This window comes from Pungitius pungitius, chromosome 8, assembly GCF_949316345.1.
Source record: "Pungitius pungitius chromosome 8, fPunPun2.1, whole genome shotgun sequence".
In the NCBI taxonomy this organism is placed as follows: Eukaryota; Metazoa; Chordata; class Actinopteri; order Perciformes; family Gasterosteidae; genus Pungitius; species Pungitius pungitius.
Window position 1 is genome coordinate 1,041,976 of NC_084907.1, and position 27,960 is coordinate 1,069,935.

The 27,960-nt window shown below is 44.2% G+C and overlaps 6 protein-coding genes across 14 annotated transcripts in view; 4 read left to right on the forward strand and 2 right to left on the reverse strand.

The window, feature by feature from the left end:
* slc16a1a (solute carrier family 16 member 1a) overlaps window positions 1-3,667 on the forward strand; it is a 29,796-nt gene extending 26,129 nt beyond the window's left edge. For both annotated transcript variants that reach the window (XM_037489750.2, XM_037489753.2), the window contains 3 exons: window positions 1,426-1,569; window positions 1,797-2,570; window positions 2,652-3,667. In XM_037489750.2, coding sequence (XP_037345647.1) covers window positions 1,426-1,569; window positions 1,797-2,570; window positions 2,652-2,887 — 1,154 coding nt within the window. In that variant the 3' untranslated portion in view covers window positions 2,888-3,667. The remainder of the gene's footprint in view (window positions 1-1,425; window positions 1,570-1,796; window positions 2,571-2,651) is intronic.
* Window positions 3,668-4,301: 634 nt separating this feature from the next.
* Window positions 4,302-11,861, forward strand: sycp1 (synaptonemal complex protein 1). 5 transcript variants are annotated; one of them, XM_037448446.2, is made up of 35 exons: window positions 4,302-4,385; window positions 4,988-5,117; window positions 5,382-5,457; window positions 5,524-5,567; window positions 5,658-5,822; window positions 5,946-6,013; window positions 6,131-6,204; window positions 6,325-6,383; window positions 6,495-6,561; window positions 6,657-6,730; window positions 6,812-6,920; window positions 7,120-7,214; window positions 7,295-7,458; window positions 7,555-7,622; window positions 7,697-7,758; window positions 7,831-7,947; window positions 8,055-8,159; window positions 8,299-8,402; window positions 8,506-8,623; window positions 8,747-8,817; window positions 8,899-8,980; window positions 9,081-9,143; window positions 9,221-9,283; window positions 9,359-9,421; window positions 9,506-9,619; window positions 9,698-9,808; window positions 9,906-9,998; window positions 10,083-10,157; window positions 10,237-10,323; window positions 10,412-10,531; window positions 10,868-10,921; window positions 11,011-11,082; window positions 11,162-11,269; window positions 11,385-11,453; window positions 11,507-11,861. In XM_037448446.2, exons 2-35 carry the CDS (start codon window positions 4,989-4,991, stop codon window positions 11,663-11,665), a joined length of 3,102 nt encoding a protein of 1,033 aa, XP_037304343.2. In that variant the 5' UTR covers window positions 4,302-4,385; window position 4,988; the 3' UTR covers window positions 11,666-11,861. The 5 variants fall into 5 exon arrangements, with proteins under 5 accessions (XP_037304343.2, XP_037304341.2, XP_037304342.2 ...); XM_037448444.2 differs by lacking the exon at window positions 4,302-4,385 and adding an exon at window positions 4,525-4,641; XM_037448445.2 differs by lacking the exon at window positions 4,302-4,385 and adding an exon at window positions 4,567-4,650.
* Window position 11,862: 1 nt separating this feature from the next.
* On the reverse strand, window positions 11,863-13,292 carry si:ch211-105j21.9 (sialomucin core protein 24-like). The gene is made up of 4 exons (XM_037448449.2): window positions 13,144-13,292; window positions 12,552-12,987; window positions 12,313-12,474; window positions 11,863-12,229 (listed from the first exon to the last, which is right to left on the reverse strand). The coding sequence occupies exons 2-4, from the start codon at window positions 12,973-12,975 to the stop codon at window positions 12,102-12,104; spliced, it is 714 nt and encodes a 237-aa protein (XP_037304346.2). The 5' UTR covers window positions 12,976-12,987; window positions 13,144-13,292; the 3' UTR covers window positions 11,863-12,101.
* A 939-nt stretch (window positions 13,293-14,231) lies between these two features.
* On the reverse strand, window positions 14,232-18,947 carry slc5a8l (solute carrier family 5 member 8, like). The gene is made up of 15 exons (XM_037448481.2): window positions 18,333-18,947; window positions 18,146-18,211; window positions 17,935-17,986; window positions 17,692-17,759; window positions 17,324-17,478; window positions 16,991-17,131; window positions 16,779-16,908; window positions 16,604-16,692; window positions 16,363-16,475; window positions 15,573-15,640; window positions 15,380-15,466; window positions 15,081-15,274; window positions 14,725-14,834; window positions 14,554-14,639; window positions 14,232-14,467 (listed from the first exon to the last, which is right to left on the reverse strand). The coding sequence occupies exons 1-15, from the start codon at window positions 18,684-18,686 to the stop codon at window positions 14,354-14,356; spliced, it is 1,827 nt and encodes a 608-aa protein (XP_037304378.2). The 5' UTR covers window positions 18,687-18,947; the 3' UTR covers window positions 14,232-14,353.
* Window positions 18,948-20,079: 1,132 nt separating this feature from the next.
* Window positions 20,080-20,990, forward strand: tshba (thyroid stimulating hormone subunit beta a). Its single transcript, XM_037490823.2, has 3 exons — window positions 20,080-20,086; window positions 20,188-20,380; window positions 20,507-20,990. Exons 2-3 carry the CDS (start codon window positions 20,210-20,212, stop codon window positions 20,780-20,782), a joined length of 447 nt encoding a protein of 148 aa, XP_037346720.2. The 5' UTR covers window positions 20,080-20,086; window positions 20,188-20,209; the 3' UTR covers window positions 20,783-20,990.
* Window positions 20,991-23,401: 2,411 nt separating this feature from the next.
* slc25a55a (solute carrier family 25 member 55a) lies at window positions 23,402-27,947 on the forward strand. 4 transcript variants are annotated; one of them, XM_037490390.2, is made up of 10 exons: window positions 23,402-23,531; window positions 24,170-24,267; window positions 24,437-24,562; window positions 24,707-24,762; window positions 25,665-25,755; window positions 25,842-25,960; window positions 26,058-26,247; window positions 26,360-26,514; window positions 26,755-26,830; window positions 26,937-27,947. In XM_037490390.2, the coding sequence occupies exons 2-10, from the start codon at window positions 24,248-24,250 to the stop codon at window positions 27,094-27,096; spliced, it is 993 nt and encodes a 330-aa protein (XP_037346287.2). In that variant the 5' UTR covers window positions 23,402-23,531; window positions 24,170-24,247; the 3' UTR covers window positions 27,097-27,947. The 4 variants fall into 4 exon arrangements, with proteins under 4 accessions (XP_037346287.2, XP_062420142.1, XP_062420139.1 ...); XM_062564158.1 differs by lacking the exons at window positions 23,402-23,531; window positions 24,170-24,267 and adding an exon at window positions 25,148-25,218 and having other exon boundaries at window positions 24,477-24,562; XM_062564155.1 differs by lacking the exons at window positions 23,402-23,531; window positions 24,170-24,267 and having other exon boundaries at window positions 24,477-24,562; window positions 25,148-25,755.
* The last annotated feature ends 13 nt before the right edge of the window (window positions 27,948-27,960 follow it).

The following is a 27,960-nucleotide window of genomic DNA, read 5'->3' on the forward strand; positions in this document are numbered from 1 at the left end:
TGCTTTAGTGAGCCAGATTGATGCAAAGTTTTTCTGTATAATATTTACAAGATCTGCAAGCGATACAAGACGAGTGGAAATGGATTTTTACCTCTAGCATTGCATCATTGTGAATGTTTCACTTTTCTATTTCTTTTGCTACGTGAAGAATGCGAGAGAAAGTTGCAGGTTGAAGGCAAACAAAACTTCTCATTCAAGATGGAAGTACGCCAAGAACAATAAATGATTGATCAGTGATTAAAGGTTTTCCAAGGCTGTCACAGTGAGATACGCACCCATTCTGACCAGTTATGAGTGACATGCAAATATAGGTTTTCCATTGTTAATTAATTCAAATGTTTAGATGTAAATATACACGGGTGAAAGCAAGCTATGGTAATTGAAAGTTAAGTGGTGCGATGTTTGTCCATGCGGTGAGCAGATGACAGCCGAGGCCGTTGTTGTGCATTCCGTGCACATCAGCAGGAGAAGTTCATTAACAACCTACTGTCGCGCACCTCTCTACTGCTTCAATGTTTGATTCATTACATTCATAATATTCTACATTGGTTTGTCTCCCACCTTTTCATCCCAAGCAACGGTGCCCTGCACGGCGGGAGGAAAGGACTCATTGTCAGGGCGCAGACTGGCTGCATTACAATTTAAAAACCTTTTGTCTTGCAGCGTGCTGGCAAATGAGTCTGGACAAGCTCTAAACAAAAACTGTCAGTTTCCATTTAGGTCCATTGGGTCGTGCAGGGATTTGGCAGGAAGGCACAAGTGTCTTCCTGCCTGTGGCTCCTCATACTCATTTGGGCCGCTTGTTATCAGCCCGCGATGGAGGTGCCGCGCGTTTTACCCATTTGTTCACAAGTCAAACAGATTTTCCTGAATTGAAGTTGAATCCGTGGTGCGTGCATATTAATAACTTGATTTACTGTTTCCTCATTCTGTCACTTCTTCTTTCAAACTAATTTTTGCTAAAATTGCAAAAAAAAACATACCTAATAAGATACTCTGCCCCACACATACACACACACACACACACATTCCCTTCAACCCCCCAAATCAAACTAACACACATCCACTTATACGCCCCCCCACTCATCTAAACTAAGGTTCTCCCAATAATCATTTCAAATGGGTTTAGAGGCCATTTAAGAAGAATCCACCAACAAATTATTCCTCAGTCAATTTTTATGAATCTCTGAAACAAATAAATGCTTATTTCATTAGCGGCGTCATGGTTTTTCTGACACTTGGCATTATTTATGGCACCGGAGCACATCTACTGCAGTGCAGCACTGACAGAAACGATTGCAGAAGTTCTTTGAGTTGTCTGAGCCTCGGCTTTGGCACTAGAGCCCTCTGGTGGATGAATCATTGATGATTAGAAAGAAATCTCCATCCTTCCGTTTTTAATATCAGTGTTTTTCTGCCTTTCAGGTCCAATCAGCAGCATCCTGGTGAATAAATATGGAAGTCGTCCTGTGATGATAGCGGGAGGATGCCTGTCTGGATCGGGCCTCATTGCTGCCTCCTTCTGCAATTCTGTTCATGCACTGTACATTTGTATTGGTGTGGTGGGAGGTACCTACTTTACCGTTCTATATTAATAAGTTTGGTCACATTATTTATTCATTTAATTTGATATATTCTTTTTACTGCACACTGTTGCCATCTAGTGTTTTTCAAACAAAAAAATACCCAAACTCCCAAAAGATCTTCCAAACTCTTTAATGCTCAAATCCATTTCATTTCAACTCCTATTTATAGACAATCAAATACACTTACTCTTTTTTTAATGATCAATGTAGGTCTGGGATTGGCTTTCAACCTGAACCCCGCCCTCACCATGATTGGAAAGTACTTCTACAACAAGCGGCCCATCGCCAATGGCATCGCTATGGCCGGCAGCCCCGTCTTCTTGTCCACCATGGCGCCCATAAACACGTGGCTTTTTGACAAGTTCGGCTGGAGAGGAAGTTTCTTGATCCTGGGCGGCCTGCTGTTCAACTGCTGTGTCGCCGGCTCCCTGATGCGGCCCATAGGACCAAAACCCAAACCCGCAGAGAGGAGCACAGAGAGGAGGACGGCGACGCAGGTCATCAACGGCTTCATCGACCTCTCGCTGTTCAAGCACCGCGGCTTCGTGCTCTACATCATCGGCAACATCGTCATGTTTTTTGGTCTCTTTGCGCCGCTGGTGTTCCTCAGTAATTTTGCCAAAAGCAAAGACATCCCGAAAGACAAGGCGGCTTTCCTGCTGTCTGTGCTGGCCATGGTGGACATGGTCGCCCGGCCCTCAATGGGCATGGTGGCAAACACCAAGTGGGTCCGGCCTAGAATACAGTACTTCTTCGCGGCCTCGGTGCTGTACAACGGCGTTTGCCACGTTCTGGCTCCCTTATCCGTGGACTACAGAGGCTTCGTGATCTACGCCATGTTCTTCGGGTTTGCGTTCGGCTGGCTGAGCTCAGTGCTGTTTGAGACCTTGATGGACCTGGTGGGAACCCAGCGCTTCTCCAGCGCTGTCGGGCTGGTCACCATCGTGGAGTGCGGCCCCGTGTTGTTAGGGCCCCCTCTGCTTGGTGAGTACACTGCTTTGGAAATGCCAAATTCCTGCGTCCGAGCGGTGAATCATCCGCTCCGACTCTTTTCTCTCTTCACAGGAAGGTTCAAAGACGTGTATCACGATTACAAGTACACATACCAGGGCTGCGGCATCCTCCTCATCGTCTCCAGTGCCATCCTGTTTGCGGGGATGGGACTCAACTATCGCCTGCTGGCCAAGGAGAAGAAAGAGGAGGAGAGCAGGGCCAGGGTGGGAAGCAGAGAGCACAAGTCCTACAGGGACTTTGCTGCCAAGGAGGTGGCCGAGGCAGGCGGCACAGAAGACACCGTCTAATATTCTCTATAAAGTTAATCCACATTTTTTTGTTCAATTCATTATTTCCAGCGAGGCATTTATAAGGAAAAAAATGTATTTTCAGCCCTCTTCTGTTTTACAATTAATTATTTTTGAGAGACCAAAGCCTGTTCTGAAATTTCCTGTAAAACATTTACACACCTATTAAAGCCTTTTAACTCCAATGAAAGAACCACATAAAATACCTCTGATGTTGGAATATGTTGGAAAGACCATCTAGGTTTGCCATGTATGTCACTTATATTGATGATTAATCTCAGATGTTGTTACTATAGCTTACCTGCAGCACACGATTTTTGGTATTTTAACCTTCTAAAATGTACCTCAGGTTATTACATTTTGATATTAGGAAATATGCAAAGTGCAGTACTCAATAAGACGTCTTAAAGAAATTGCTACTTTGTCTGTGACGTGCATGATTATAGTATTCACCTCATCAAGCTTACCAAACCGACATTTAGAAAGAAACTGGAGCCTGTGTGGTGTAAAAAGGTTTGAAAACATCTGCACCACTTTCCCTTTAAATATTCCTCTTTCGAACATGTGTCGTTTGGTCCATTTATGATGATAAATGATGGGAATTATTTTTAATTTTGTGGGCAATAAACCTCATTGTATCACTTGATGTATTTGTATTATTTCAAATGTGCCACCGACTGCAAGTACATGAACAGGTTAGAAAGTCAAATGAATGTCATTCGTCTGTATTCCATGTTTCTTATTGAGTTCTCCTTTCGAGATGCACTGACTATGCTTCTTGTAACACACACATATTAGTATTATTATTGGTATCATAGTATTATGCCATTAACCGTTATTAAACCGACTGGGTGGAGGAATAAATCCATTTGCAGTATGTTTTGATGTGTTATCGGACAAATACCTCGACATCAGTTGGTGAGTTCATCAAAGTATGTTTTTACATTATTGAACAATCACATGATGAATAAATAATATAAAGTAGGCTTAATTGAATATTGGTTCGACATGATCAACTGACGTTATTTTATGCATTGTAATCTTAATGTTAATTTTTTTCAATTTGACTAAGTATTATTGATAGTATTAAAAGGTACAAATTGGTACGATACTGCACTTCTCGTTAAACAGAATGATATTTGACCAAGGAAATTTCCCATTTTAATTAAATTTGGCTTGACATATTGCACTTGTAACCAAAAAGGAGCAAGAAGAAGGATTCCCAATATATTTAATGTGACCATTGGAAGTTCTTCTTTTTCAAATTTGACTAAAGGTTACATTGATTATTTTAAATATGCATTAATGACCGTTTATAAATGAATGATTATGAACTTTCAGGCCCAAACTCTGCACTGACAGGTACATTTACACACGTAGACTACAACGTGTAGTAGTGCCATTGATTACAGTCTATGGCTTACACAGCCTACATGTCCGTCTACGCCTGTTGTTCTGTAGGCAGTGGAGCATTCTGTTGACTACAATCCGTATCCAGGTAGCTTGTTAATGTGATAACTTCTGTCCCATAGCGTTCCAACGTGAAACAAAGGTCAAAATAAACCGTCAACGTAACGCATTCGCTAAAGGCCACAGAGCAATGATTGCACGCGCCGCGGCCGTTAGCCGTTAGCCGTTAGCTTAAAGTTCGTCACGGTCCTCTTAGCGTCGGCAAATAGCGTGAACTGCTGGCCGTTAGTAGACATGACACCGCCCCGTCAGCTTTAAATGCAACTTTAAATAAACGTAGGAAGGTAAGTGAGGTAAACTAAGATGAACTAACGTATAACATCTTAACATTAAATACATTATGTCAAGTTAACGTAAGAATGTTAGTCGGAATGGTTCATTTAACCAACGTTAATCGTTAGTAACAAGCTAACGCTAACGTTAGTTAGCTAAACGTTAGCTGACCGGACCAACGGGTCGCCGTTAGTTTAATTATCATTCGTTTTCCGAAAAAAATATGTCCCGCTTGATAATGCAGTAACTTAACTTATTGTGCAGCTATAGTTAACATTACGTTAAAGCCCGTTAATTATTCACGTAGCGTTACTGTACGTTGGGTAATATTAATTCACATTATATTGCTCCTTTCAGGATGGAGAGAGACCGCAGATTTAACTTCAAACTGTTGGTACCTTCCAGGGGGAACAGTGGACAGGTATCTGCAGTTCGACCTCAGGACATCGTTGAGAACTGTGGGGATGCCATGAATACATTGCAGCAGGTAAATCAATTAGCCAGTAGTTAATCACCAGTTAACATGAATGAAAACCATCAAGGTAAAACACTGCTCAACACAGCTCAGCAATGACAGTTTTTCCAGCATGATTAAACTACCTGGAAGTCTTTAACAAACAGTTCTTGAATACACTGTTATCCTTGTAGTCAGCTGAATGTAACATTATGAGCTAATGAATACAGGCAGCTGTCTACGAGGCAGTAATCCTTAAGAGATGCTTACTTCGCATAATTGCTGTTTTCTCTCCAGGGTAACAGTAAAGGTTCGGGAAAAGAGCAGAGCATGCCTTTCTCAAATAAAAGTGTGGTTGCACCAACCAGACCAGGTACGTCCTTTAAAACAACAAGTTGGCCGGTATCACAATAAATTGATTATTGTCTCTGCTCCATAGAACTCCCCAGGATGAAAGTTGTGCTACCAATGGAAAAGGGCGAGGTAATATTTCATTGAACAACAATGTGAATACATTTGGACTTTTCAAAGGGTTAATTGAAATGACTTCCCATCATTGTAAATATTCCCCAGGATAATTCCACACCCGGGCAGCTGTATAGCAAGCTGTTTGATGAGGTTGATAAAATTAAGTTTTGGAAGGTTAAAGTTGACTCTGACAATGTGCAAAATGAAAGGAAACTTCAAGAAAACAAAAGAACAATTGAAACTCAACGCAAAGCCATTCAAGAACTGCAGGTGTGTATCCTTATCTGTATGTCATTCTCCCTCTAACCACGTGTTTTATTTTGTTACTGAAAAAAGAGTAATGGCACACTCCCTTTGATGGCTCGATGCATTATGTCTGTTTTGTCTTTACAGTTTGGAAATGAAAGTCTCAGCGTGAAGCTGGAGGAACAAATCAGTGAAAATGAGGATTTAAGGAACAAGTAAGTGTTTTGTTTGGAAATATCCTGAGACTAGACATGCTCTGTAAAAGCCAATGTAACTTCAAATCAAATTTGTAGACGTAGAACTTTTTTGTTTAACACACATTTTTAATACAGAAACAACGCCACAAGGAATCTGTGTAATATCCTCAAAGATACTTTCCAGCGGTCAGCTGAGAAGATGCATTCATGTAAGTAAAAATGCCACGCATTGTTCTAGTTAAGTGCCTTAACCAGCAATACTATTTATGTGTTTAAAATAAGGATGTATTGTTTTATAAGAAATCTTTCTCTTAAAAATCTTTTTCTAGTTGAATCCGAAAGAGAAGAAACACATAACCTCTTTATAGAAAATAGTGGTAGAATTCAGGTAAAAAACCCTGTAAATCATACTTGAGTTTATTGTTTTATGATAACTCATTCAGTAAAACAGTCTGGCATCAGGTTTGACCTCAGTTTACGCATAACCTCATCTCCATAGAAATTGATTGCAGCATTTGAAAGCCTTCGTATTCAAGCAGAAGCTGATCAACAAGAGACACAGAAAGGTTTGTTTTTTACTATAACTTTAGCCTTTTTACTCCAGGGAGAACTTAATTACGCATCCACAAGCACATCAAATGACCATTTTTTCTTTTTCCAGTCAAAGAGGCTTTGCTGCAATTTGAAGATCTGAAAGTAAAATATGACCAAGAATATAACATGAAAGAGAAAGAGGTCAGATATGTAAAACTATTTTCACATCACTTTGGGATCTTTTGAAACAAACTGCTCAAGGATTCACACTCCTTTTCATAGGTTGCTCTGCTTCAAAGAAAAATGAAGGAGAAGGAGAATGAACTAGAAAAACTGCTTCTTGACCTCAATGAAACCCAGAAGCACTGCAAACAACTTCAAGAGACAACAAGTAAGATCTTGGTTGGATTTCCTGTGTATTTTTAGTTCGTTTGACTACTGACAATTAAAATGTTTATGTAAAGATCGTTCATAGATTATAAAGAGTCACGCTTCCTATAAAACTATAGTAAATGTGTTAGTATTAGGACACTTAAGTACACAGAAGGATGCCAAGGAAGTTTATCATAAAATACTTGCTGACTTTACAGATGAACAAAATGAACTTCTAAAAAGCTCAAAACAAGAACAAGAATTCCTTCTTCAAAGGCTGAACACGGCAGAGCAGCACTGCAAAGAAACTGAGGTGAGTTTGTTGAGATTCTAATTTCCAGTGAAACTTTGTGTATTATCTGGTTTAATTTAAAACTGCGTCTAATCCCTCAGAAAAAACGTGAAGCTATTGCTGCAACACTGGCCCAAAGCAGAGAAGAACTTGACTTGAGCTTGCAGGAGCTCACTGGGGTTAAAAATCAGCAAGCAGACAAGCTGGAGGAGATTCAGACGGTCATGAAGGGACTCCAGGACTCACTAGCATTAGAGATTCAGAGGTAGAAATAACTCATGTAAGTTCAGACCAAATATGTTTCTGACCAAACACAGTTTTTGCTCATTCGATTTTGTTCCATTTGTGGCCCATTTTAAAGGACCAAGGAACTCGAGGATAAACTTATGGCAAACAACAAAGAACTTGAAAGAAGAAACACACATTTAGGTAAACCTCACTGAGTGAAGTAAGCAGGCAGATGTTTTTATTTGAAGCTAAAAAGAAGCAGTTTTACTCAACAGCAGAGCGAGTAGAGCAGTGTGCAGAGAAAGATGGGCAGATCAAAGTGCTGAAAGATGAGCTGGTAGGGTAGATTTTATTGCATTATTGTTTCTGTACCAGTCATCGTCTCATAGTTAGCTTGTGCTGTTCTTAGGATAACCGATCCAAATGGGTTGAGTCCATGAAGGGTGAGATGCAAACCACTAAACTCAGAGTGGAGGAACTTGCAGCTGAGCTCTCTAGGAAAACTGAAGAAGTGCAACTATTTCAGGTGATACCAATAAATTCCTCATCTCAGAAGGAAATGTTCTCTTTATGACAACGTCAAACATAGATAGTATGCAATGTAAGCCCTAAATAAACTTTTTGTTATTAAAGAGTGAAGCAGAGATTGAGAAAAACGAACAGGATCGACTGAAGAAGACTTGTGAAGCTGCTGTAAATGCACAAGAGGATTTAAAGAAGAAGGTCACAGTGACAGAGGTTTTCACAGGCTTCTCATCATCTTTTATTCACAGTTCAGACTTTTCTTAAAAACGTTATTAGAATGGAAAAACATTCAGTGATCTTGTGTACCTACACAATACTGTGCTTCTGCACATTATGTTCTTTTTTTCTCCAGATCAAAGTGCAAGACCTTGAGGAACAGTTGAATACTGAAATGGAGAAGAATAAAGAACAAACACTTCAGATGGAGCAACTGAGGAAAGACTTCATGCAGCAAAAGTGAGTCCTAAAAGAGCCGGTCACTCCATAATATCAGTCCATTTGTAAAATATTAAACCGTTTTAATCTTAATATGTTATAATCCATTCATGTCTTTTTTAAGGTTAAAGTACACCACGTTGTCCTCTACATTTGATGAGCTGCAGCGTGAGAAGACAGCGTTTCAGCAGCAGTTTGACAGTGGATCCTCTAATGTGGAAGCTGTTGAGGCAAACATGAAGGTCTGAATTATTCAAATCCATTCAAATCATTTTCTTGTATAGAGTACGTGTTTGCATTAGGTTCTCCCTTTGTAGTGTTTTATGGCTGATTAATCCTTTGCATAACACCTGCTGACCAATCAGGTGAGTGAGGAGAAGGTTGTGATGCTCACCAAAGAAACTCAAAGACTCGAAGAAGAAAACCAACGTTTACGGTGAGTTTTGAACTGTAGAGATTTAAAGAGGTTTGGAATTGTATTTTTCAAGGTTAATATTTTTGTATTTTTATTCAATAGAGCGGAAGTGAACTCCCTCAAAACTAAAACTCAAGAGATATATCAGGAAACAGAGACTTTGCAGAAGAAATTTGATGAAAATGTAAGTATAAAAACTGCTTATAAACAGTGACAGAATGCCTCATAATGATGTCTGATATGAAAGTATACAATGAGTATTTCTCTGTGATCTTTGTGTATAGTGTGAACATCTGCAAGAGGAAATGACAGAGAAAGACAATCGGATCAAATCTGTGGAAACAAAGGTTATTGAAAAGCTGAAATGTGAAATGCTTTTCATTATCCATCATTTTGTGGAAATAAGAACTTGTTTGCTTTTCAGCTGTGTAATCTCCGGAAGAAATTTGAGACTAAACTTAAAGCCCAGGAGGGATTCCAGAAAGAGGTTTGTGACCATAAAACTACAGATTAAATTCAACGGTTTTGTGTTTTACACTAACAATGGAATTGTATATTTCAGAATAAAATGCTTCAGAAACAATTAGTAAAGGAAAATGCTAAATCCAGTCAACTTCAAATTATGGTATGCTTTTTTTATCTTCATAATAAAACATTTAGAATGATCAGTACAGCCCTGTATGATGTAAATTGTTGTTTTTGTCTTCAGATCACCGCTCTTCAGGAGGAATCTGAAAACCTTAAACGACTGAACAACGACCATCAGATATTGCGTAGAGATCTTGAGTCTAAATCGTCTTTTGTAGCAGAGCTTGAGAATGAGGTGGCTAATATTATATCATATTATTACCACATTTTGAGTGGCCCAAAATACACAATTAATTCCTCCCCTTCCTCACAGCTTCAAAAGCTCAGATTAGCTGCAGTGGAGGCCATCAAGATGAAGGAAGATGCAGAATTCAAGTGCCAACACAAGATAGCAGATATGGTTGCACTGATGGATAAACACAAGGTCCGGTCTGTAGGAAACGAATGCTTTGCTGGGGGAAGATGTTCTTTTCCGGCAGATTTCATGTTGTATTTGAAGAACCTTGACTTTGCTTTAATAGAGCCAGTACGATCGTATGATTGAAGAAAAGGATGCAGAGCTTGATGAGAAGAGGAGGAAAGTGATGGAGGCGGCTGCCTCCAGGAAGTCTTTGGTAAGTCACTGAAAAAATACGTTTATTTACACATACAAAAATTGAATTATCGGCCAAACGAGCCAAACTTTTTCTGAGAATCAGGAGTTGGACCTCACAAAGCACAAGTCAGATAATGATCAGATGAAGCAACAGCTGGAGACAGAAAGAGCGAAGAAGGTACGTCCCAGTTTGCATCATTCTGGGGGGTATTTTCACTGCAACACGTTGTTTAACAAACACTTTTCGTTGTTATTAGCAAAAAGTGCAGACGGAGCTAAGTGACTTGAAGAAAGTCTTATTGTCCACAAAGATCCCTCAACCGGCCGAAGCAAAGAACGAGCAGGTGGAGCAGCTAGTAGCTCTTTCTATCTGATTGACGTGGTTTGACATCGCATGCAATTAACCAATGAAAAATATCTTTCAATCTCCAGTCACCTGCCTCAGAAGAAAAACTAAAGACATGTTCAAAGACAGAAGACAGCGCTCTGAAAAGACACACGTTTAACTTCTCCAAGTCCAGGAGAACTCCCTCTGCACCGAAGAAGAAGGCTGTGAGTTTAATTATAACACCTTTACACAGAGTAAGAAACACATTTTTCCAGGAACAGATTTTGAGTTGCATTGCATTCTAGTAAAGTTGATTCTAGCATTTTAATCTATTTTCACCTGCAGGGCTTTTTGAATAGAAAGTTGTTCAATTTGCAACCATTAAACAGCATTTGCTCTTTTTATTCACCCAAACTGTGAGGGGGAAACAAGTGGCGGATGTTTGAGTGTGTGTATGTTGAGGTGCCCTCATGTGTGTCTCTGAATGGCCTCAGTGGGTGAACCCTGTTGCTAAGAGCTGCATTACGTGACAATAACATTCAATGTCTTCTGTGTTTAAGCAATCTGACACCGAATCCATCAGAACATCTTGTGGAGCAACCCCAAAGACCAAGGTAGTTCATGTAGAAAGATGATAGAGACCATTATGACAGAACAGTTGACTTTTGTAGCAACTCAAACTGACGCCGGCTTTGTATTGAAGGAAATTCACGCAGAAGACCTGAAAACCCTTAAAAATGTACCAAAAGGACTCGGCGGAACATCAAAGATCAAAGTAAATATCTGACCTTTACAAAATGAATAAAAATATGCATCACTTTGGCAAACTTTTCCCTCTTTGGATTCCTTTCCAGTCGTACAGAATAATGACGCCTCCTTCAGCTGAAAAGGTAGCGCTTTGGGGGAGGAGCACCATGGAGCTGGATTTCAAGTCAGACAGCTCTGATCAAACTGATCTACTGGTGAGTTCTTTGATTATCGGGTCCATGGAAATACACAAAGTGACATGTCACATCGTTAGAGCTGATTGGGCCTCTCTCTCTCTCTCTCTCTCTCTCTCTCTCTCTCTCTCTGCAGACCTTTGCGAGTGCACAGGCCCCAAATTTCTCTTCCAGTCAACAATGCAAACGTAACATCTTCGACAAGGTAACGTCCTCTTTCAGAAAGAGTCCCCCGTAGTTTATGCTTGAAAGGATTAGATGAACGTTGTTTTTCAGAATCAGAGCCCCGTCAGCCATAAATCACCAGGGAACTCGTTGAAGTTTGCTGCCATGAAACGAATGAGAGACGCTGGTTGGACGGCTGTGACCAGCAAGGACAAGAAGAAGAAAACCACCAGGGACAATATCTTTGCATAAAAAGTGCTGTTACAGGTTCACATTTTTTTACTTAGTTATCTTTTCAAATAGACACTATTGATGATAGTAGAATGCTATTTTATTTCTTAACATGCATGGAACAGTTAAAGTTAATGTTAACAGTTAAACTGTATTGTTGACCACAGAAAAATTGAAGTGTTCGTATTCAAACCACTTTATAATTTATTTGCGTTATGAGAGTTATGAGTTTTGCAGGAGATTTAAGTAGCAGTAGAGTTTTTTGTAGCAGTTATTTTTATTAGTGTTCATTTGCAATCTCATTTCTTCTGCACAAGTTTATATTATTGAGGTAAAAAATTGTTTGGTTACGTTTTTGCTAACTAACATCAATCCAATAAATGTTCCTTTTGTCTGTCAGCATTGTCTGTGTGAGTGTTCTGCCCTCAGCCTCATGAAGAATTTAGACAACTTCTTCTTATTGAAAGAACTGGAGACGAAATTGCGACTGGTCTGCTGGGACTGGGGGCAGGTTGTCGTATATCGGATGGCCGTCATAAAGTCCTCCAGAAATCACGAGGGTGTCATCGTCTGCCACAAATTCATCTGCACAAAATGACATTTTTAACTGCTAATGAAAGGTGTAGTATTTGCTGGTTGTGTGAGAAGGGGGGGGGGGGGGGGCTTACCTGGGTCACCAGTGTTGTTTAGAGGTTGATGCAGGTACTGGATCTTATGTTTGCATTTAAGAAACATGAACATGACCAGCGCCAGGCCCAGCACCCCGAGCACACTGCTGAAGGCGATAGTCATACTCATTTCATAGGTGTTCAGTCCGGTCCTGTGCAGCACTGAAAGAGAGGAATAAAAATGAGTTAAATATTGAGTTCTGTTGCGCAACTGAATGCTTAGTACCACGGAGGCTCACCCAGTGTGGTTCTGCCCGTTGAGCCTGTCCATCGGTCCACAGTGGGAGACGCCTCTGCGGTTGCCGTACGAGCTGCGGTGCTGGTGGGACCTGCCGTGCTCTGCGTGCTCGATGCATTCGCAGCAGGAGGTGGGGGGGTCGTGGCTGTCGGCGCCGTGCTGTTGGACGTGCGGGGGAGGCCGGTGCTCTCGGGTGTAGCCGCGGTAGTTGGGCTGAACGTTCCTCCGTCCCGGGTCGTGCTGCTAAACGCGGTGGAGTTGGACACATCGGTTACGTGTCCGGTGGAGTTGGTCGGTAACGGCAGTGTTGACGTGTGCGTCCCGTTATCGGGGGCTGTTGTTGCCGACGGGACAGACGAGTTTAGTGCCACCGTAAAGGGAAAGGCCAGAAAGTAACACAGCAGGGTGGTGAAGATGGTATCCATGGCGATTTACTCCTATACAGGGAAACAAAACGTAAACACACTGTAAATGTCTTATCTCAGTGAAAACAACACCCTGAGGGCTGGTTTGACCGGAGCTCTGATGTCTGTTGGTTCTTCGGTGGGAACACTTCTTTTCTTGAGAGGGAGTGAAAGACGGAGCTGGCTCACCTGGTCTTGTTGGTACGAGCTGAACCTCGAGCTGCTTCCCTGGCAGCGCCGACTCTCCACTTCCTGTAAACCCGGCGCAGCGAGTGTGGATTTACTGGCAAAGAGGCAGGTGAAAGTGGGCAGGTCACTTTGTCCTCAACTTCCTCTATTGTACGTTTCCAAGGAGACAAATGACCCGGCTCTTACCGGGACCAAAGCTCAGTCTCCCCCCCTCCCCCCCTCGCTGAGTTCAAGTAGATTGTGCAGCCCTCCGTGGAATAGATACCGCGTTGATTACACTACATGTATTGTTCTTTGGCTTCGCTCACTTTTATTCCCTCACAATCAGATCATGAAACACCTGCAGAAGTTTTGTGTGTTGTGTATAAATTAAATCAACGCGGTTGGACTTTGTACAAAAGGTTTATTAACAAGTAGAATTTGTGAATAATTCATAAAGATTGCACAATTTCCAGATATAAAAAAAGTAGGCGTTACACAGAAAACAAAAGGCCACTGTTCCTTCAGTACAACGAAGCCTTTGGCACAGACTTTAAAGTATCAGTGTTAATATTGTGAAATAAAGGAGGACACTGTTATTAATACACTCAATATAAAGATAGCAACTGAACCATTGAACAAAGGGCAAACGAGTCAAGTTTCCACATTGCTGCTGAACAGGAAATGTTTCAGTGGGAGCAAAGACCTGGTGTTATTACAGAAGGTTCTCCTCCATGTTGTGATGAATTGAAGGATTGAAGTATTCCAGATGTTGCATGCGGTGGAAATAAGTGAATAATGTCCCTGTAAGGATTGTATCTTGAGCTTGTTTGTGATTAATATTCATTACGGACAAACATTCTAAAGAACACACTTATCATGGAACACGAGTCATGGGTTCAGACAGGAGTCAATGCACAGTTTCTTCTCCCTCAGACGAAGCTTCTGGGGGGAAGAGGAGCTTTAATACACATCCCTCAGAAGCACCATCCTGCAAAAGCAACTGGAGCAGTGAAGCTTTGTTATGAGTAAAGGTCACAGAGGTCACGAGAGCACAGATGAATTTCTCCCCCAACAATGCAGAACTTTGAGTTATTTAAACATTTCGGGGGGGGGGGGTAGATACATGAATAGGACAGCTGTGGAGTTCTGTGTTGGTTGTTCCAAGCTCATCCGCTTGTTCTCAGGCGATTCCTTCACTTGAAAACTTTAGTCATATTTTGTATTTGCATCACAGTTTGGTGGCCTTTTCGGCATCTTTACTCATCAGGTCAAAGTCTTTGGGTGTGGAGTTGTCAGCTTTCAAGTCAAAGTCTGTTGCAGGTTTCTCTGTGACGTCAGAAGCCTGCGGAGAACGAACCATTAATAACATGACAACTTCTACATGTAGCATGTCCTTACTTTCTATCTAACAAAAGGGTCATTTCCCACCTCTGATTTACTGCAGGAGCTGAAGCAGATGATGTCACTCATCTTCACAAACAGATCAGGGTTGATTTCTTCCTGCTTGCATCCACCTAAAAAGAGACAGAGACGTATTTGGATCACGGCGTCACATGTGTAGATCACGCAAACATTAGCGGGAGGAATCAAACGCCCCACCTGTGATCACGCTAACCAGCAGGCCACACACTACGGTGGTCACGGCCCCCACCAGAGAGAAGTACAGGTAGGACAGAGAGTACCAGGAGTCCGCCAGAGGAGGCCTCACACTGACAGGAAAACAAGAAACCGTTTTATTATCGCCCTGCTGTCACACACTTTATTTACCTTGAACCAGAGATTACTTCTTTGACTAATTAAAAATGAATTATTAAAGTAGTTGCAGATGAATTGACATCTGATATAAGAAAGCAGGTTTGCGTGTGCAGCTACACAGCGTAGTCCGCTCCTTGGTCCCTTCGCTTTGACTCCAAAAGTCCATTCAGGTTCTAGCTTTGAGAAGGGAAATGACTCACTGGGGGGGCGAGGTGGGGGGCAGCGCGCTGGTCCACGGCGCGCTGGTCGTGTGGTTTTGGCCCATCGTGTTGTTGCAGCCCGCCGTGCTTATTGGGAGCGGAAGTGTCTTTTCAGCTGTCGCTGGGTAAATCTGTCCTCCAATCCCCACCCACAGAGTCAACAGCAGGCCCAGGATCATCCCCACGAGCCCCCCCTGCAAGGCACAACACACCTGCTGCCAAATGCCTCACCACTGTGTTCACGGCTCCTTTTATCGGCGCAAAGGCAAATGCTCCTGGGGGGAAAAGGCGGTCCTTACTGTGGCGTTGGAGGTGCGGAACAGCATGCCGAGCAGGTAGAGGCCGAGCAGAGGCCCGCTGATCATGCCGAAGATGGACAGAGCGGCCTGAGAGCAGGGAAGCAGCAGGAGGCGTGTAGTTGTTATAATGCAGCTGCAGAGGGCGCTGTGGAGCAACAGCAGACTGCAGGGCCGGCTGAGAATGGAAGGTTACCTGCAGAACGCTTCCCATCACCGAGGCCACTCCCGCCATCCCGATGCACAACGCGCCGAAGAACACACCTGGGGGAGGAACATCAGCGCCATCAACCCACAGGTCCAATCACAACCTGCTCAGGTCACACGGAAGCTCAGCAGGACTTTAGGGAGCCGTTTATTCTTTTGGATTCATTGGACTCCAGGTTGTTTCAGCTCATTAAATGTACCAAACAAACAGGAGACACATACTTTATATCACATGCAAATTAAGAATCTTAAGGACCTCGAACTGTTCCTTCAGATAATAGAAATATAACTTACTGTATATAATATCAACACCAAAGGAACCTGAGAAACAAGTTTGCAGCCCTTCTATGCCTGGAATATGCAGAGTATTCTGGGAAACCTCATGGGGAGAGAATACCACAAGGCCAAAGGTTTCCTGCCCCTCACCTCATGTGTTTAAACGTACATGTGCAATCACAAAGGGCTGCTTTACTAGCCATCTGTGGCCTGTAGTCATCAGAACAACATGAACTTCTCTCTACGCAGCGGTTCTCAGAACCTACGTGATGACTGCAGGTTGAAGCACCGTTAGCACATAGCCCTTACAGGGGAACGAGAAGCTCCACTAGCTCTGGAATAACAAGATAAGGTATCTTGGTGTTCTGCTTACTTTAAGGAGTCATTTTGTACCACGATTACTGTGCTATTCATCAACAATGTACAGTGAGCTTGTTAATCAATGAAAAATGTAAATATACAAAGTGCTTTTGCCTGAGTGCTTTTTGTTTTTTTTTACTTACTCAAGCCCATGTTCATCCAGGACACCTGCTTCTCTGTGAGGTTTTTGCATATCGGGAGAATAAAGTCCTCCACGGTGACAGCGACCAGGGCGTTGATGCTGGAAGACACCGTGCTGAAAACAGACGTCAGTCTTCAGACAGGAAGAATGATGCGAAGACGAATCATCACAGGTAACATCTGTCTCAGCTTGCATGGTATTCAATGTGAACCTTTTAAGAAGTACCATCTCTCAGGTCTCACCTCAGGGTACCGCTGTACGCCGCGGCCACAAACAAGCCGGGGATCCCAGGGTAATCGGACAAGATGTCCATCACCAGGTACGGCAGCAGCTGAAGAGGTTCACAGCATGTAAGGACAAAACTTTAGGACACAGCGAACGGAATGGCGTCTGCGTGCTGATGGTGAGCCGTCACACCTGGTCCTGGGTGCCTATGTCGCCGTTTGCTAGAGGGTCGCAGTCCTTGTAGATGGAGAACATGGTGAGGCCAGCAAACACCGCCAGGCTCACGGTTACCCACAAGCCCAGCAGGTTGACGTACAGAGACCTGAGGGACAGAGAGGAGACGTGTCGGGGCGCGCGAGGCTCACGGCCCCCGCGCGCCCCGACACGTCTTCGCCGGCGCTCACATCTTGGCGTGTCCCAGCGTTCTGCAGGAGACGTAGCGTTGCACCTGTGACTGGTTGATGGCGTAGATGGACACCCACATGACGCTGCCGCCGACCACGATGGTCCAGAAGGTGTGTCGCCTCAGAGGGTCTGGGTCGAAACTGATAAAAGCCGACGGCATGAGAGCGCCTTTAGTGTTCAGCAGTAGAAACGTGTGCAAGAGTGCGATTACAGGTTTGAGGAGATAAGCAGACCGAAGTGATGCATCTCCCTTTGACTCATTCATCTGATTCGTCATTTAGAAACAAAGCAGCAACGGGGGCTGTCAGACACACGGGACCCTGCGCACGTACTCAAAGGCCTCGAGTCGGCCTCCTCGGCCGGCGTCCTCCCAGATCTTGGTGAGGCCTCCCTGCAGCACAGCTCCTCTGGCTATGACCGCCACGAAGCCCGCCAGCATGATGACCATCTGTATCACGTCCGTCCAGATCACGGCTTTCAGACCGCCCTGAAACCAAATCCATGGCCCGGCCAGAGCGTCCTTTCAAGTACCAGCTTTAACATTAAACACTATTATGAAGAAAATAACTCTGCAGAATGAGGACGATGCTGATAATGAAGTGTAATATGATAAAGAACAGTTTGAAATACACTGTATACATCTGCGCTTGGAGTCTAAGATGTTGGTTTATTGAATACAACCCGAATGCACAGTACCAACCAAAGTGCAGTAGAGGATGCACACGGCTCCTGTGGCCACCAGCACTCCCCATAGATCCAGTCCAGTGACTGGAATCACAAAAAGAAGCTCAGTCAGGATTTCAAAATAAACCTACTGAGACGTAACAACGTGTGACACTGTTGGTAACTTGTCCTTTTTTTTTTTCTCTTTGCACAAGAGCTGTTTAGTTTGAAGGGACAGTGTCACACGGAGTAGTATTTACACACAGTTGCACAGACTCACTCTGATTTAGTGCGAGAGCAGGAGCGTAGATGACCATGCCGGTGTAGAGGCTCTGAAAACACACGCATTAGTTCATTAGCTGGAAAAGCAACGAGGATGTGATTCATGTTAATCTCGGTATCTCCAATCACTTTTACATAAACAGTCCTGCTCTTTACCGGGTCACAATAAATGTTAATTGAGTTGAATATTAAAAGCATGTGTTAGTTACCGTCTGCACGATGTACATGGAGGTCCCGATAATCCGGAGGGGCCGGTTGAAGCGCATCTCCAGGTACTAAGAGTGGAGGGAAAAAACCATCCGACATGATGAGAGCTGTTTGATTTGTAAAGAAAGACTCTGCGCTGCGTTTTGGATTCTGTGCAGATCCCCTCACGGTCCGATGGCGTTCCCTCACCTCGTAGGCGCTGGTGATGCCCAGCCTGTAGAAGAGCGGGACGAAGATCTCGGCGGTGACGGCGGACATGACGGCGTAGGAGAAGCCGAAGATCCAGAAGGCGGCGCCGAAGCGGTAGGCCTCGGTGGGCGTCCCGATGACCGTGATGCCGGACATGAAGCTGGCGGTGAGCGACATGGCCACCGGCACCGCCGTCATCTGCCGGCCGCCCAGCAGGAACTCGGCGTTGCTGGTCTCCTTGCGGCTCCGGATGGCCTGGAAAAGGCCGATGCCCGCCGCCACCAGGATGATTCCGGCGAACACCACATAGTCCCACACAGAGAAGGTGGCCACCGGGCCGCCTGTGCCTGCCATGACCCGTTGGGTCTCAGCCTCTGTTACCTCAACTCAAAGAACTCAAAGAGCAAAGACGCACACTAAAGACTAGAAGGTGCCTTTTTTTTAAAATCTCAGACCTTCTCAGCCGCGACACATGCCCTCATGTTAAAGACGCTTCCCTACGACCCTTCAACAAAGAGTCCAAAGAGTTGAGGGTTTTAGTCCATTTGGGCTTCGAGGATCGAGCTCCACGAGTCTCCGCTGCAGGAGAATGAGACGCTGGAACAAACGGTGTCGTCAGCAGTACAATGATTTCAGCTGACAATAAAGATTAGTCCACTCTTGGTTAATAATCCATCAAGGACACACCAGTCAGTTGAAATGCCAGCGATAGCAGAAGGTCCGGTGGCTTTTTGTCGTTCTCATCCAGGAGGCGACTTTACACAAGTTACTCAGTGTCAATGTTGCATCGTGAGGAATTCCAGGCAGTCCAGATTAAACCTTTACGCTCCTTTGTGTCATTTTGCTTTTCTCGGTACCAAAAGATGAAAGCGTTGGCAATAAATTATAGAAATAGTACGTGTAAACTTTAGGGAGATTAATCTCAGTACAAGTGACAATTATTAATCAAATGAGCAGATATTTTATGGATGATTGCTGGTGTCAAATCTCTCAAAGTTGATGTGTAAGAACTCTGTGGAGAAGCAGCAGGTTGGACAAAGAATGGATTTACATTGTGATAATCTTTGAAAGCATGTTGGTATTCATTGATAGACTTTTGGAGAATGAATCAAAGAGAAGAAACCTGGAAAGTAACGTGGCCGTGACAATTAGGACGTTCGGGAGAGACTTTGACTGCTCAATCATACAATCATTAAACAATAGGTAATAGATAAGGAAGTCCCTGCAGTGAGGCTGTGAACGATCCCGTCTGCTGCTTCTAATGCATGAAGATCAGATTAGATGAGCCTGTCCCGGATGTTCATGACGTACATGACGTTTGGAGCGTGGCAGCTTGTGAACAAAAAGCATCTTTGTGATGAAGTGCTCTACAGTGTTTTGTTGCTGAAGAAGTGCTTTTACTCCCGTTAATTTTTACCCGAATGAATGACGGATTAGGTTTGTTTTGGAAGATCACCGGTTGATGTCTAAGCTCTTCCCAACTTATGCTTCCATGCATAAAATGAGCTTTCATTCACATCTAATGAGGGGTTTATTTTCACTCGGGACAGAATCAGATGCGGATTAGATGGACTTTCAGCTGCTGCACAATCCATTGTTTCGGTTGGTTTAAATGCATCGACTTTTTCCATGAAGGAAATCACTAATTCATGTCATCCACATAATGGACACAGATAGAAGATCAGGTGGATCCTTTGCATAAATACTGGTCAGCGGCGATGTTCTTCAGACAAACCGCTCCATCCGGCCTGCAGGTGAGCAGGAGACCCACAAAATGCGGTGAAGAAGCTGCACTTCTCCTCCTCTCCGTTACCTGGATTTCAGTCCGGCTCTTTGTCTTCCACCCCACCTTTAGGTCCTCGATCCATTGGGGGGGGATGACGACCATGGGGACCGCAGTGTTCCCCTGCTGGCTGCTGCTTCTGCTGCTCCGCCCGGCTGCTCCCACCTGTTTCCCCACTGACTTCACGCTGTACGTGGAGAGGCCCGAGTGCGACTACTGCGTTGCCATCAACACAACCATCTGCATGGGATTCTGCTACTCGAGGGTACGTACGCCCACTGTGTTGTGTGAGCTTATTATAAACTCCACAGTTGGCTTTGAGTGTCCTTTTGGACTCCTTTGTGTTGTCGTGGGACTGACGCGTCCTGTCGATTGACGCGCTGCTCCCCAGGACAGCAACTTAAGGGCCATCGCCGGCCCGCGCTTCCTCATCCAGACGGGCTGCAACTACGACCGGGTGGAGTACCGCGCGGCGCTGCTGCCCGGCTGCCCCATGGAGGCCGACCCCGTGTTCACCTACCCGGTGGCTCTCAGCTGCCAGTGCGGGGCCTGCAGGACCGACAGTGACGAGTGCGCGCACAGGGCCGGCGGCGTGGGCGGAGCCAGGTGCACCAAACCAGTGAGGCGCATCTACCCGTACCAGAGCACCTACGTGACCCCTTTCTGAGTGTTTGGGGGGGGGGGGGGGGGGGGGGACAGCGTGGATCCAGTGATGACTGTCCACGCCGCATAAAGTCATCCTTACTGTACCAGCCGGTTTATTGTGTCTCTGCTGTGTGTGTGTGTGTGTGTGTTTGATCCCAGTGTGTATTTCTGTCTGCTTGATTGTTTATACTCTGAATGCAACTCAATTAAAGCTGAGCTCTTTAAATAGCTGTGTGACTAAGCTTTGCTCTACTTAATCACCTGCTGGGCCCAATCACGCAGAAGCTCTCTGTGTCCCAAACACGGAGGAGACCATGACGCTCCGAAATGTCACCACCGGATACGTTCCTCAGCAGCTGAACTCACAAACACTGGTGACACACTGGTGACACACTGGTGACACACTGGTGACACACTGGTGACACACCTCCTCTTATCAGCCGGTGTGCGAGTGTGTCACGAACATCTGACACACGGAGACGCGTCAACAAACACAAGAGACACAGTTTGACTGTGTCTGTCGAGGCGTTCCGTGGAGCTGATGGTGTAGTTTTCCCTCCTCAAAGGGAAGACAGCTGGAGGTTATTATTAGCACCGTTCAGGGGGGGGGGGTCTATGATGAGTTCAACATGAGGTCAGGGTGACATTGCTCTCTGTTCACCTAATCTATTCTTTTAGGAGCCGTCTCTATATCAAAGCTTTTATGAGATCAATGGTTTAATGTGTGTTAGTATCTTTACTATATTTATATATATGAAGTTTTATAACTTCAAGGAGGGATATTTATTTTCCTAATAACACGGGACCATCTCACTGTGGAGGCACAAAGCTTTGAGTTGCCAGGCTGAAATTCCCTGCGTGGAAAAAACTGTGAGTGAAACGGTATTTGCGTCCGTCAGCAGAATCACGCATAGCGATCAGTCTTTGATTCAGACAAACCCCACAGTTTGTTTGTGTTGTGTTTATTCATCCAGAAAATCGGTCGGTCCTTCCACCGCTTGAGTCTAGACTGAAATATCTCAATAACTACAGGAAAGAATAATATCACAATTCAGTACAGACATCAATAGTCAGTTCGTGATCCACTGAGGTTTCCTTTGGGTTGTTTCATATACATCTAAACATCTGCCTGATGGATTTACACAACATGGTACACAGGCAGTTATGGTTGTCATAATAACTTTGTGAGCCTTCACCTTCCCTCTGGCACCACCCTGAGGTTCACTCAAAATGTTCATTTGTCCAGTACCCTGATGACCAAATGTCCTACTGACTCGTCCATTAGTTGCAGCTCATGTTCACAGCTTATTAGCGGCGTGCTAACAGCTTGAACCAAACTCACGTAATGATTGCTCGAGTTTCTCATCATTTTAAGTTATTTTAATTGCACAAACTGTTCGGTAGAAAGACACTTCAAACCGTTGCAAGAGCATGGAACCTCCTTCAGAGAAGTCATCTAAGGTTTTGCTGCTCTTTTGGAGCCAACACCTATCGTGATGAAGGTAGACTTGATCTGAGGAATGCAGCTGTCATTTGAATACAAATGATACTATTCAGTGAATTGAATAGAAAGACCTAGAAGTTATGTACAGTATAAGAGTATAGAAATGCTGCCTAAAGAAAAACTATCATAATATTCTTTGTACTGAGGTTACACCCACTGTTACACAACTTCAAGGGAAGATAAGTGCAGGTGCCTGAATGTGTTGCAACGAGTCTCCCTTTAAAACAAGAAAAACCTGTTTCTATCCCAACTAAAACCATGTTGACTTTGTCATTTAAAAAACCATTTTACATCCCATAAACCCAAGTATTAGTTCTCACATATAAACTCTTCATCAAACATTGGAAGTAGCTCTTTTAGTCATTTAATCCACGGCCTTTGGTTTCTGATTTTAGAGAAGGTGAAGAAGGTGCTGCTCATCTTCATCAAAACCTCCTTTCTTTTGTCTGGTTCCCAGGCGGCTCGATATGCTCCCAGTTCGTGTTTTAGAAGAGGCATGTGTTCAGCCTTGTCCTACCTTGTTGTAGCTGTCAGTCAATGTGTGCCAGATTCTGTGTGTTATGTGTTATGTGTTCTCCTACCCCACCCAAGAATGGAATCAAGGAATTTGCCCCAAATGCTTACATTTAAGTAGAAAACCCAGAATTTACATTACATTCCATACCCTTTAGATGACCTTTTTATCCAAAGCGAAATACAATTAAATGCACCAGAACTTTCCACTCTTCGCTAGGATTGAGTAAGATGATGTCATCTTTCAACTTTACCAGAATGTTCTTAATACCATAATGATCTTAAGCCTGGATTTAAAATGGGACCTAAACTCAAAATCCAAGAAGACTGTGCCTTAATCCCTCCACTCACTTTACGGATAATCCCTAATAAAAATAGATTTTAAAATGTCCTTTAAATATCTTTAAATATATGATTTTATTCTACCTATAGTGTTCGACGAACAATGGTTTCTTTCAGTGTCCTTTCCTTCCTCTCTTTGTTGCTGATCTTTGTCTGATTGGTGGGTAGCTAGACTGACTGATCGGCCTTCCAATGAAACAAGAGAGCCTTCAAAAGAGCCAATCAGCTTCGAGTGTGTGGGCTGGCTCTCGGAGGAGCGCTTTACTTCCGCCCCCCCGTCTCAAAAAACTGAGTGGAAATTTCCACTCTCTCCTCTCGCGACTATATATCAGCAGAGAAACAGCGCTGCTCACACGGAAGCAGACATAGCGGCGTGAAACATCTCAGAGAAGAACTGCAACACAATCTCCTGGTGAGTAATGTTCGTGTTCTACATTTAACATGCTTTTAAATGTCATCTAGTTGTTCGAGGTAAGCCCACTTGGTCTGAACTGGTATTTCTGCTACTAACGGTAACTAACTTGACGGTAACCTTAACGGTAACTAACTTGACGGTAACCTTAACGGTAACTAACTTGACGGTAACCTTAACGGTAACTAACTTGACGGAAATTAAAAACCAACGGCTCTTTGCTTTTCCCTTTTCAAGTTGTAAGAAAAAGCTGTAAATGTACATGTTAATGCTTCACCTCGTAATATTCCATTTATTATAATTAATGAATGACTTATTTTATTTCAAACTCGATTATACGTGAATGTTTGAAGATGAAGGCCGTTCTTCACCGCCGCATCGCCTTCGCGGAGGTATTTGTGGGTAATATTCAGTCCTCAGACCGACGGGAGTCTTATTCATGCCTCAGCTTGCACGTTAATGGAAGTTGACAATGCCCGTATATGGTGTTCCGGTATGCGCGCTAAGCCCCGCCCCCCCCTCCCCCTCGCGTCGTGTCTCTTCTGAGTTGCTTTAATCCAAAAGCCTCTGCTGCTGTCAGACTATTCCTGGAAGCTGCAGAGTTCTTTGAATGAACTGCTCCCCTTTTCTGTTTCTAGGAATCCATCCATTGATTTGACTGAAGAACACTCGGATCTACACGACTACTGTTTCTCATCAAACTCCTCAAACTCATCATGTCTCAGAAGCAGATCAGGTCAGTCATGTTTTTTTCTAATCAATCATGTTCCATTAAGTGTCAAATCATCCCATTCAGAAACTTTCATGGATTTGTTTATTCCAGCGTTTTTTGTTTTTTTTAGGTCTTATTTTTCAGTTATAAATTAATTAATTGTGCTGACATTTTTTTTGTTTATCTCTTTTAGCCTCCCAGCAAAGCTCATTAATGGCGGTATCGCTGGCATTGTTGGCGTTACTTGTGTCTTCCCCATTGACTTGGCAAAGACCAGATTGCAGAATCAGAGACAAGGTCAGCAGGTCTACAAGAGCATGTAAGTGATATAATTAATTTTTAATTTTAGATTTGAAAGCACTGGCATCGCAATGACCCAGTGGTTGGTTGGCACAATGAAACGTGCAGGTGACTGTTTCCTCGTTCGGGTCGGATGGATAATGTTTTCCTCTTTGTTTTGTAGGGTGGACTGCCTTGTCAAAACCGTGCGATCCGACGGGTACTTTGGCATGTACAGAGGTAAGAGTTGCCCTCACCTGAATATTAACCAGTAGGCTTGAACATGTAGGCCAGGACTAAATTAGGAAAGAGTAAGATCTTCCTGCGCTGAGGTTGAACATTGATTGGTTTATTCAGCTGCAGTGTACTTTGATTGCATGAGCTGCTTGATTTCAGAGTTAGAGTGGCCAGAAACTATTTTTTTTCTGCTTTTGATAAATTGTCTTTTAATAGCATTCATGCACTATGTAGTAAAATAAATGTAAATATCAGGTTATTGATTTTATAATGTCAAAGATTAAGAAATCTTGTGGACATAAATGAGGAAACTGGAGACCTTGTTGTTCTGGGTCTCTGCTTGTGTGAGGAAAGCTGTTTGTTTGCATCTGTGTTTTTCATATTACAGACTTGGGTCCCCCTGGGATATTGAAGGCTAGCCGATAAGGCGCAGCCACGCTGGAGGCAAATCATTTAATGGTTCTTACAATATTGCTCTATTTGAAACTGTAGGCACTTGTTTTTGTTCTGCCATCTGTTCGTTGTGTAATGTGACTTCTTGTTAATAACTACTTCACTGTCCACTTGGCACTCAGCCTCTTTTTGTTTTTCCTGTCCTTTCACTTAACATCTCTTCATTGTTGACACTGACCCCCTCTTATCTGCTGTACTTCATACTCTGCAGCTTCCTCTGGTTCTTCACCATCCTCATTTCCTCTCTTGAAACTCTTGTTTTTATTGTCACTTCCTTTCACATAATCCCCCTCCATCATCATGTCTGAAGCTTCTTTTTAAGTTGAGCGTTTTGTCTTCTCTGTGTAGATAAGTTACACGATGGACTAGTTGACTTGTAACGTTAATGTTCATGTGTCAAATGAGAACTCGTCTGTGACCCGAATGCTAACTGCTGGTTTGTCTTTCTTCAGGTGCTGCCGTAAATTTGGCCCTGGTCACCCCCGAGAAGGCCATCAAGCTGGCTGCTAATGACCTCTTCAGGCACCACCTCTCCCAGGACGGGTAAGTGCAGTCCTCTCGAGGGAATCCTCGCCGTTGGAGGGAGGTGAAGCGCCCTACTTACTTTGCGTTCCTCTTCTCCCTGACAGGGCGGGGCTGACGGTGTTCAGAGAGATGCTGGCGGGGTGTGGTGCCGGCATGTGTCAGGTTGTCGTCACCACCCCGATGGAGATGCTAAAGATACAGCTGCAGGATGCGGGCCGACTCGGTGAGAAATGCGCTCTCTAAACATCCAGGATCGTCAGTCTGTGCGCGCGCCGGTCACAGTGTGTTGACGTTGTGTCTTTTTATTATTCCCCTCAAAGCGGCCCAGCAGCAGAAACCGGTCATGATGTCCCCCACCAAGCTCGTGGCCACCAACGCCGTGCTGACGCGCTCCTTCAACTCCGTGGCCTCGGCTCCTCGACCCGTTTCCGCCACGCAGATCGCAAAAGAACTGCTCCAGACGCAGGGCATCCGGGGGCTCTACAGAGGCCTGGGGGCGACGCTGATGAGGTAAAACTACGGCTCCCCTCCCCCAAAAGGATCCGTTCACTTGTCAGACCGGTTACTTCGCTCTCAGGTTTCTTTGCAATCTAAAACAGTTTTTTTTAATGATTTTTTTCAGGGACGTCCCATTTTCTATCGTCTACTTCCCGCTGTTTGCCAACCTGAACCGCCTGGGCAGAGCCGGTCCCGAGGGGGCGGTCCCCTTCTACTGGGCTTTCTTCTCGGGCTGTGCAGCAGGTTCTACCGCCGCCGTGGCCGTTAACCCCTGTGATGGTGAGCAACGTTTTCCCTTCTTTAGTTGAGACCGAACTTTTAGTCAAAAGCGAGAACATTACCGTGCGAAGTGATGTTCAGGGTGAATGCTGCTGGTTAATAGTTTAGTGTTGATGGCAAAGCTTAGAATAGATATTAGAGTTATGGCCCTTTGCTTAAAAATCAGACTTTCAGAGGAACATATTACGATAACAAACCCATGAAGGGCAGGAGTAAAATAATCGTATTTTTTCTTTCCAGTGGTTAAGACGAGGCTGCAGTCACTGAACAAAGGCTCCAGTGAGGAGACCTACAACGGCGTGGTGGACTGTGTGAGGTAAGACGAGCCACTCGCCCGTTCATGACTACGTTTCTATTTGGGTCACTTTTTGTATGTTGCGTGCGAGACGTGACCATGACCTGCTCCCTCTGGGTCTCCACAGTAAGATTCTGCGGAAGGAGGGACCCTCGGCCTTCCTGAAAGGCGCCGGCTGTCGTGCGCTGGTCATCGCGCCGCTGTTCGGCATCGCTCAGGTGATGTACTCGGCCGGAGTCGGCGAGTTCCTCCTGGACAACACGCCACTGAACCGCCTCTCCCCATGAGGGGGGGGGGGGACCTTCTGGGCGTAGATGGTGACCGACGGGCAGCTACACCACCATCAGTTTACAGCAACGACCTCTGACCTGCGCTCCTGACCGCTGTGTTGCACTCAAACACTTTGAAGACTTCTTCAGCCGGGCCGTGGCCGACGTTTGCACTTGAAGCCGTTGGCCTTTCTGGGCTGTGGGGGTCGGGGGCTCCGTTATTCTTTCTTTGTCCCCCAAACAGTCCCGTTTTCCCTCTGTGAGGGAGGGGCGCTCACTCCATCTACATGTTTGTGCTTTCCATGTTATCACGTGTTTAGTGTGCTCGTTATTTCGTTCCTTTTCCATGGCGGCCTCGTACGAAGCCTTCACGTAGGAACAAAGCGTGACGCGTGGGGCCAAATTTACACAATTGATAGCTGGTTCTTTTTGTTTGTTTTTTTAAAAATACATTTTCAGTCAAAACATCAGTGAACATGTCTAATGTCGCTGATCATGAACCTTCCTCCTGACATGGGGCCGACTGGTATACTTGATATTCGCCCTTCGGTGGCTCCGTAGTGAGCTGCAGCTTTTAGTACCTGTGAAAAACTTGAGATGCAGTCATGCACATTATATGTACGTTTGTCCATGTATGTTTGTCCACGTAACATTTACAATAACATGCATAACTGAACCTAAAATGTATTTTGGTTTACGCCTTAACGGAGCAGACATTTCTCTTAGCAAAAGGCCTTGGTCAAAAAAAGCATTACAACAACTGAGCATTGAGCCATGACTGTTACAATATTTTGTGATTTTTGTAAAAATCGTGTGTGTGTGTATATAATATGTACATTATACACAAATAAAATAAACCTTGAATTGTTCTTCTGTTATGGA

Bases quoted from the DNA above. Each gene is read 5' to 3' on its own strand.
- sycp1 (XM_037448446.2), top strand. From the start codon at position 4,989: ATGGAGAGAGACCGCAGATTTAACTTCAAACTGTTGGTACCTTCCAGG. The intron at 8,403-8,505 runs GTGAGTCCTAAA...GTCTTTTTTAAG, and splicing joins AAAGACTTCATGCAGCAAAA to GTTAAAGTACACCACGTTGT. The intron at 11,083-11,161 runs GTAAATATCTGA...ATTCCTTTCCAG, and splicing joins GCGGAACATCAAAGATCAAA to TCGTACAGAATAATGACGCC.
- si:ch211-105j21.9 (XM_037448449.2), bottom strand. From the start codon at position 12,975: ATGGATACCATCTTCACCACCCTGCTGTGTTACTTTCTGGCCTTTCCC. The intron at 12,475-12,551 runs GTGAGCCTCCGT...CCTCTCTTTCAG, and splicing joins AACGGGCAGAACCACACTGG to TGCTGCACAGGACCGGACTG. The intron at 12,230-12,312 runs GTAAGCCCCCCC...CATTTTGTGCAG, and splicing joins AAACAACACTGGTGACCCAG to ATGAATTTGTGGCAGACGAT.
- slc5a8l (XM_037448481.2), bottom strand. From the start codon at position 18,686: ATGGCAGGCACAGGCGGCCCGGTGGCCACCTTCTCTGTGTGGGACTAT. The intron at 17,987-18,145 runs GTAACTAACACA...GTGTGTTTTCAG, and splicing joins CCATGTACATCGTGCAGACG to AGCCTCTACACCGGCATGGT. The intron at 16,909-16,990 runs GTGAGCGCCGGC...TCTGTCCCTCAG, and splicing joins ACGCTGGGACACGCCAAGAT to GTCTCTGTACGTCAACCTGC.
- tshba (XM_037490823.2), top strand. From the start codon at position 20,210: ATGACGACCATGGGGACCGCAGTGTTCCCCTGCTGGCTGCTGCTTCTG. The intron at 20,381-20,506 runs GTACGTACGCCC...GCTGCTCCCCAG, and splicing joins TGGGATTCTGCTACTCGAGG to GACAGCAACTTAAGGGCCAT.
- slc25a55a (XM_037490390.2), top strand. From the start codon at position 24,248: ATGTCTCAGAAGCAGATCAG. The intron at 24,268-24,436 runs GTCAGTCATGTT...TATCTCTTTTAG, and splicing joins ATGTCTCAGAAGCAGATCAG to CCTCCCAGCAAAGCTCATTA. The intron at 26,831-26,936 runs GTAAGACGAGCC...GGGTCTCCACAG, and splicing joins GGCGTGGTGGACTGTGTGAG to TAAGATTCTGCGGAAGGAGG.